The sequence below is a fragment of the Sinocyclocheilus rhinocerous genome, unplaced genomic scaffold (genome assembly GCF_001515625.1).
Source record: "Sinocyclocheilus rhinocerous isolate Xijiao unplaced genomic scaffold, SAMN03320098_v1.1 scaffold119, whole genome shotgun sequence".
NCBI lineage: Eukaryota > Metazoa > Chordata > Actinopteri > Cypriniformes > Cyprinidae > Sinocyclocheilus > Sinocyclocheilus rhinocerous.
In genome coordinates this window covers 1,116,963-1,124,345 of record NW_015654491.1, presented here as the reverse complement: position 1 = coordinate 1,124,345, position 7,383 = coordinate 1,116,963, and the positions used below count along the sequence as shown (strand labels likewise).

Here is a 7,383-nt window from a genome sequence, read left to right as displayed (position 1 = left end):
ACTAACATCCTGCTAGACCAATTGTTACTGCTTGAAGGGTGTGTAAAGAATACTAGTCTACAGTGTAATCTGAATGGTTTTGAGCAGTAAGCTTAACGTTGGCCCTAAAAGGAACATAAAAAAAAACCCATCATCTCAGTAATTGTTCCGTGTGTGTATTTGTGTGTGTTCTGTAAAATTATGTAAAACCATCTTCTGTCCTCCGTCAGGTTTTCTCCAGCCACCCTGCTCTTCCTCATCAGCATTATTCCGTCCATATGGATTCTAGAGTTACATCATCAGGAGAACAAAGCCAGTGACCCTCAGGTATTATTCTATATACCCATTCTTTCAGTGTAATTTTTGAATTTTCTGCCCGCTTGTATTCACTCTCATGTCGTTCCAAACCTGTGTGACCTTGCACTCTCTGTGAAAAAGCTGTTTGCTATCAAAAAAAATAAATTAAATTTTAAAATGTATTAAAATAGGAAATAGTTATTTTAAATTGTAGTGATATTTCTCAAAATGACTGTTCTTACTGTATTTTTGATCAAATAAATGCAACCTTGGTAACTATAAGAGACTTCTTTTAAAAACATTAAAAAACCTTAATTATTTTGGACTTTTGGCCTGCAGTGTATATTGTTGTGTGGCCTATATTGTTTTTATCACTGTCTTCTTATTTTATTGATTTATTTTTTATGTGTACTGGGAGCTTCACCAAGACAAATTCATTGTGTGTGTAAGCATACTTGCCAATAAAAAGTCTGATTCATTTTTGGATTTTTAATGTCTATTTAATGCTTTTGTCAGCAAAATGTTGTGATTATGCACATGTTTTTGTGAAGTCAGTATAGACCTATTATGCTCATATATAAGCTGATATTCCTTCTCACTGTCTTTTTCCACTCATTAAATTCTTCTCTGTGCTTTTTTTGTGTCTGGCAGTGTAGGAAACTGGACTCTTGGGACAATGTCAAGAGCATATTGGCTTTAAACGGCACTATGGGTAACGAGACACTGAAGGTAATCTTGAAATGTTATATTTATTTGTTTATATTTAAGTTTTTCATTTGTGGTTCAGTGCTTTGCTGTACAAAAGTGACTAATGCTCTGATTGTGATGCATCTGCTATATATATATATATATGCACAAATCACACGTTTGTGATGCAATTGGTGATGTCATTAATTTCCTGTGCTCCACAACGCAGACAATTTTCCTTGTAATGCAGTATGCAGCATGGGAAATTGAGCCTTTTGTCTTGCCTTTCGTTTCCTCTGTCTTTCTCTAGGATTAAAATATTACATTACTTCAGATTTAAACTGAAGAAAATCATGATAAATCACTTATATTTTGCTAGTACACCCAGCCATCCCATCACACTCTGCTCTGGTTTTGGTGGGGGTTCGTTGGTGAAACGTTGTCATTGTTATGTTTCATGGAGAATGTCCAAGATGCATGTTGACACTCATGGGAGTTTAAAGGTTCTAGCAAGAAATCTTTATTATACTGCTTATTCTTTTATTATACTGCCTCTATTCCTGTGATGAGTTATTATTTTTGGACCTTATTTCCCACTTTCTGTGGGTATAGAAACCAGGAAAACGTGATCTTAGCTTGTTTTCCTTCTCTTTCACTTGCAAATTTGCCCGTTTTGATGCATTTATCCAAAGTAACTTGCAATTCACTCATAACAGGGCAGCGTGAAAACATATGCAAAAGTGCTTAATCATTGTGCTAAATAAGATGATTCATGCCCTTGTGAACATCAAGTCATCTTTCTTGGGAATAAAGAGACTTTCCTCTTTCTTGTCAGTGGTGTGGTGTTCAGCAATTTATAAATAGCTGTCTGTATAATATTGTGTCTTTCAGCACTTGGAGCACATGCTCACTTCCGTGTGTCCGAATGACTGGATCCTTGGTCTTCATCAGGTTCTGCTTATTCTTCTCATCCTTGGAAAGTGGCTCTTGCCATTAGGAGGAGTGACACGTGACGAGCTGTCTCAGCTTTTACTCATCTTTGTTGGCACGGCGGCAGACATTCTAGAATTTACCAGTGAAACACTCTCTGATGTCAAGTGGGTACTTCCTGTTCTCATTCAGTAAATCAGAAGAAAGCTTGACTGAATGCCAGTTCATATGCTATTGTTGATCTACACTACTGTTTTTATTTAAAAGAAATTAATAGTTTTATTCAGCAAGGACATATTAAATGGATCAAAAGTGACAGTAAAGACATTTATAATGTTACAAAAGATTTCTATTTCAAATAAATATCTTTATCACAGTTTTCACAGAAATATCAAGCAACACAAATGTTTTGATAATAATAAGTAATGTTTCTTGAGCAGCAAATCAGCATATTGTAATGATCAGGTGACACTGAAGACTGGAGTAATGGCTGCTAAAAATTCAACTCCATCACAGGAATAAATTACATCGTAACATTTATTTAAAAAAGTTATTAAAATGAATGTTGTGTATTTCAGAAATACAATGTTGTATTACTGGATTTGAGTGATGATTATTGTTCGGCCCATTCTCAGGTGCCTTTTGTGCCTGTAAAGATCAGCAATTAGTAATTGTTTCATTTGAAACGTTGTTGACGCTGAACATTCAGTAAATCATATTTCTTACACATCACTCACAATAAATTACACATAATAATAAATACTAAAAACCAATGACATTTCTCTTTCAAATTGTGTTTTGTGCAATTAAATGTCAACCCTGTTACATTCAAAATGTGAGGTTAATGTTACTGGCATTTACTAGGAAATATCATCACACCACACCACATTATTCAATATTTATTGTATGGCATATTTATGAGAGACAAAGAGAAATTTGGCATTTTCTCAGAAAATCCCTAAAGCATTTTAGAAAAAGACAAAGGCAGAGGTCAGACAAAGCAAATTATGTATTTAAAAAGGCAGCCTTTTTTATTTTAATTTCATTTATTTATATTTAATCAATTAAAATGTAATAAATAGTGACATACAAATATAAAATTAAATTTTTTCTTTACTTTCTTGTTTCTTTTTTTTTGCATTACACAATAAATACAGTTGAATCAATCATATATTGTTACTACATTCAGGATCTCTGTTTTTTCCTGTCAGTGATATCAGTAGTCACACGAACACAAATGACCCCTTTCCTGAGAATGGGCCATCAGATATTCAGAGTTGATTGATTGTGTCGGCTGGTAAAAAAAGACACAATGGTGTCTGAGAATCTGCTCCGTTATGCCAGCCATAATGCCCTCTTGATTTTCAAATTCATAAAGACTCACATATAAATGCTAATGCATTATTTGATGCAAATCTGCATAACACGTTCCTCACTGTGTGTTATAGGGAGAACAACCATCAGCTGGTGTATGTAATCTTGGCAGTGTGGACATGGAGTATGTTGCAGTTTCCTCTTCACCTGGCAGGTTTGTGATCACCTGTTTGCGTCTTTTTAACATCTCACCATCAAACGTCACAGATGTTGCTTTGAAAAGCAGCAACATGACCTATAAAATAGTTCAGGATCCCTCAAGTGACTGAAGGAGGACCCTGCATGCTGTTCTGTGAAATTTCAGTTTGACGCTCAGATATCGTAAATGTTTCATCCTGCTCCATCAAAAGTATTTTTCTTACCCTTGGAGCTCATATAAACTAGCGGTTTGGGATGCAACTCGGTGTAGTGTAACAGTGCTTCAGTCATTTGTAGATCGACAGCATGTTTTTTTGTTGCGTTATGCTCTATGCATGTTTCCCTTTGAGGAATGAGAGCTTTGGTAGCTGCATGTATTTAAACATTACCAAACCCCATAGAAAGAGGAGAGGGTGGATTTTTTTGGATCTTTTCAACCATTTGCCATTAGTTCAACTGACTTCACTTCTGCAAATTTACCCTGCTCAGTGCTCACTGGTCTGTAAACTATGGAAGCCTGTTTTATTTTTTGATTTTGTGGCAAAATAACTAGCTTCAATAGTAAACTGATATACAAGTTTAATAAAATATAATTCTTTAGTTTTGTCTTCTATAAACACTCAGAAAGGCACATAATCTTTCCCTAACACATAACGCATTAAAATAATCCATTCAAAGAACAAATAGATTGGCATAAACATTTAGAGTCATTGATTTCCTGTAGTTTATGGAGCAAAGTGCTCTGCAGTCCGAAAAACAGTCATAGTGGCCCTCTTCCAAAACTGAAGAGAACACCGCCATTTAAACTCCAGTAAAACCCTTCAACTTGAATTAAAAACAAACATTGATACAAATTAACCTTTTATTTAAACAATTAAAACATGATCCAAAACATAAGTTTTCTGCAAAAACAAAAAAAAGTTTGTCTAAACTTGACAAGTGTAACATGCAAATTGATTTAGTTTGGATTGGAGTTATAATATTCATATCTATGTGTCTGCGTTTTTTTTCTTCTCTCTTTCATGTATGTTACAGTTGTGACATCCCGGCCACAGAACTCAGATGAGCATAAGGATGGACACGGCTGTTGTAACTTGGTCTTTTCAAGACACAGTACAGATATTTGGAACATCGTGGAGAGTTTGTTTATCCAGGACGGGCCCTTTCTCGTGGTACGGCTCATTGTGATGATATACTTTGATGTGTTCCACCAGATGTTGGTCTTCTTTGCTATTAAAAACTTTCTAGTGGTTGTCCTCAACCTCTACAGGCTCATAGTTATCTGTCAAGACTTTAAACCACCACAACCATCATCATCATCTACCTCTCCCCCAGTATGAAGGAAGGAAAGAAAATAAGTTTAAAATGAAAATGTAGCTTCTTTAATACAAATACATTTCATTGTATGTCCAACTGTGCCAGATGGTTTGCTTCAAACCGAGGTCTGGAGACTCCCAGGGGGCAGAAAGGGAGTGCTAGTATCAATGAGATACTGTTAGAATATTTATTGATATTTTGAATTAGTTTCTGTTGTTATATTTACTATCATTTTAGTTAAAGTTTTAGTTATTTTGTGTTTTTGTCATTTTTATTAGTTATTGCCTATATAGTTAGTTAATTATCTATGTATGTATGTATGTATGCATGCGTGTGTGTGTGTAGTTACTTATTCATTTTTAATTCAGTTTTAGTTTTAAATGAGAAATGTTGCCTTGACAACTAGCTGAAATAAAATAAATTCTATGGGGTCAGTGGAAAAGTTTATAAATAAAAAACTGATTAAAATAAATTGATTTAAAAATAGATTTAAATAAATAATCTAACAGTACAGTGCTATTTTATAACATCATAAAAAAAACTAAATATTTTCCAAATAATCTTTTACATATATTTATAATATTACTGATATGTTAAAAATATATAGCTACATTTTAAATTTTAGGATGGGGGCCCTCACATCAGGATGATCATGTTTGGTGGTCTGTGGCATCTAAAAAATTGAAAACCCCTGCCTTATACTGCTTAAAAACAGATTTATGGGTGACAACAGTTTTAGAAATGCATTTTGAATGTGTTATGTACAACCAGAGTAGGACCAATAGTAGATTTTAGATTCATTTTTAGGTTCCTAATTTTAAAATATTACTTTTATTAAACTTTTTTTAGCGTTTTACAATGTTTGTATACCAGAGTGTTGTAAAGCAAGATTTTCTGACTCAAAAGCAGTAAGAGAACTCTTTGTTTTTTTGTATTATGAAATGTAAGAGGCAGATGCACATTTATCTATTGCATACATGTGTTAAAAAGGGGTCTGCTCATGCATTACTCGCAGTGTGCATTCAGATATGACTCTCTGATAATCAGGCTCTTTGACCTGAGAACAGGCTGACATAATTGGCCTGTAAGTTGAAAGAATCTGTAGTTGCTCTACAGCAGTTCCTAGTATATCCTTTCAAAGGACCATGCGTTTTAACCAGAGGTTAACAGATGTGTCTAGTTATGTCCACTTGTGAACATTGAAATAAATATTTTTGTCTAGCTTCTACCTATCTGGATTCTCCATGTTTTTGTATGTGGGATGATCTATGCTGGTTATCTGACCTTTGGGTTTTCATTGCTATTTTAACTTTGTGGGAAAAAAATTAGTCATATCACCACCTCCTCTTGTTTTCTTTCATACTTTACATTCACACAGTATCTCTCAGTTTCCTGCATGTCTTCAAAGTATAAACACTGCGTTGGGTGGTTGTCTGTCCCCATCTGTTCCTGAATCATACACACATTCCCAAAGCAGGAAAACACACATTATTTAATTAAACATTTAACCAGAGACACTTTTCTATTTTTAGCCAGTGCAGGAAACAGGAAATAGCCACACAAGAATAAAACAGGATACCTACCAACAAAAAAAGTTCGATTTAAATGGACAACCGGTGCATTTTGACCTATACTACATGTGCTTATTTCAGTGCATAATGAGACTTGCACTGTGACCTTTGATGTACCATAGTTCAACACCATTTTGTTGGGTAAATATTAACCAATGGATACATTTTTAGTGCTGGATGGTAAAGGTAACAAAATAAAATAATATTTGATAATATTTTGTAACCTTTTGATGATTTTCAATGTTCTGAAATGGTTTAAACAGTTGTTTTTGATACACCATACTTTGATTTTTACATTTCTGCAAGTACCCTGCATTAAAGGAATAGTTCATCTAAAACTGAAAATTTGCTGAAAATTTACATCGGAACAGATTTGGGGAAATTTAGCATTACATCACTTGCTCACTCATCAAATTGAGTCCAAACAGCTGATAAAAACACCACAATAATCCACAGCTTTTTGCTTCACAAGATGTTAATTGATGGACTGGAGTCGTGTTGTGGATTATGATGCTGATTTCATCAGCAGCTTGAACTCTCAATTCTAACCCTTCACTGCAGACGAGAGGATCCATTGCCGAGCAAGTGATGGAATGCTTAAAGGCAGAGTAAGTGATTTCTGGTAGCCAATGTTGATATTTGAAATCACCAAAACAAACACGCCTCTACCCCAAAAGGGTCTTGCCCCTATTTTGATAGCTCCGCCCCACATATACGTACGCAACCCAGGCAACGATTCGTTCTGTGAAACAAAGCAAAACCAATGTTACACCGTGTCTACGGACGTGAGCGGCATGGCGCAACAAATCCCCGACAGAAAACTGCTGCCGGGTTCTATTTATGACGTGCTGACACAAATTTCAAATGGTTTTCAACGGTCGTTTGACCTCTTTCTCGCGTCCAGTGTAGGCAGACTTTAGTTGTTGTAGACACGGTGTTACTCACCTATTGAGAAGAAACAAAGCAACCTCGGCGTCCGATCGCAGGCCTCCGCTCCTTGAGTTCTCTCCAGCGCTGGAAAGCTGATCCGATATTTACACGGGTCCTACTTCTTGCCTTATCGTTCCGCAGACGTTTTCCTCTTTTGTTT

The 7,383-nt window shown here is 35.3% G+C and overlaps 1 protein-coding gene across 2 annotated transcripts in view; it reads left to right on the top strand.

The window, feature by feature from the left end:
• Positions 1 to 4,863, top strand: part of LOC107717074 (transmembrane protein 26-like) — a 6,572-nt gene extending 1,709 nt beyond the window's left edge. Inside the window, exons 2-7 of one of the 2 annotated variants that reach the window (XM_016523719.1) lie at positions 210 to 306; positions 928 to 1,005; positions 1,855 to 2,060; positions 3,342 to 3,421; positions 4,441 to 4,577; positions 4,676 to 4,863. In XM_016523719.1, the coding sequence (XP_016379205.1) occupies positions 210 to 306; positions 928 to 1,005; positions 1,855 to 2,060; positions 3,342 to 3,421; positions 4,441 to 4,577; positions 4,676 to 4,702 (625 nt within the window). In that variant the 3' untranslated portion in view covers positions 4,703 to 4,863. Of the gene's footprint in view, positions 1 to 209; positions 307 to 927; positions 1,006 to 1,854; positions 2,061 to 3,341; positions 3,422 to 4,440 lie in introns of both variants that reach the window. The other variant, XM_016523718.1, reaches the window with a different exon arrangement.
• The last annotated feature ends 2,520 nt before the right edge of the window (positions 4,864 to 7,383 follow it).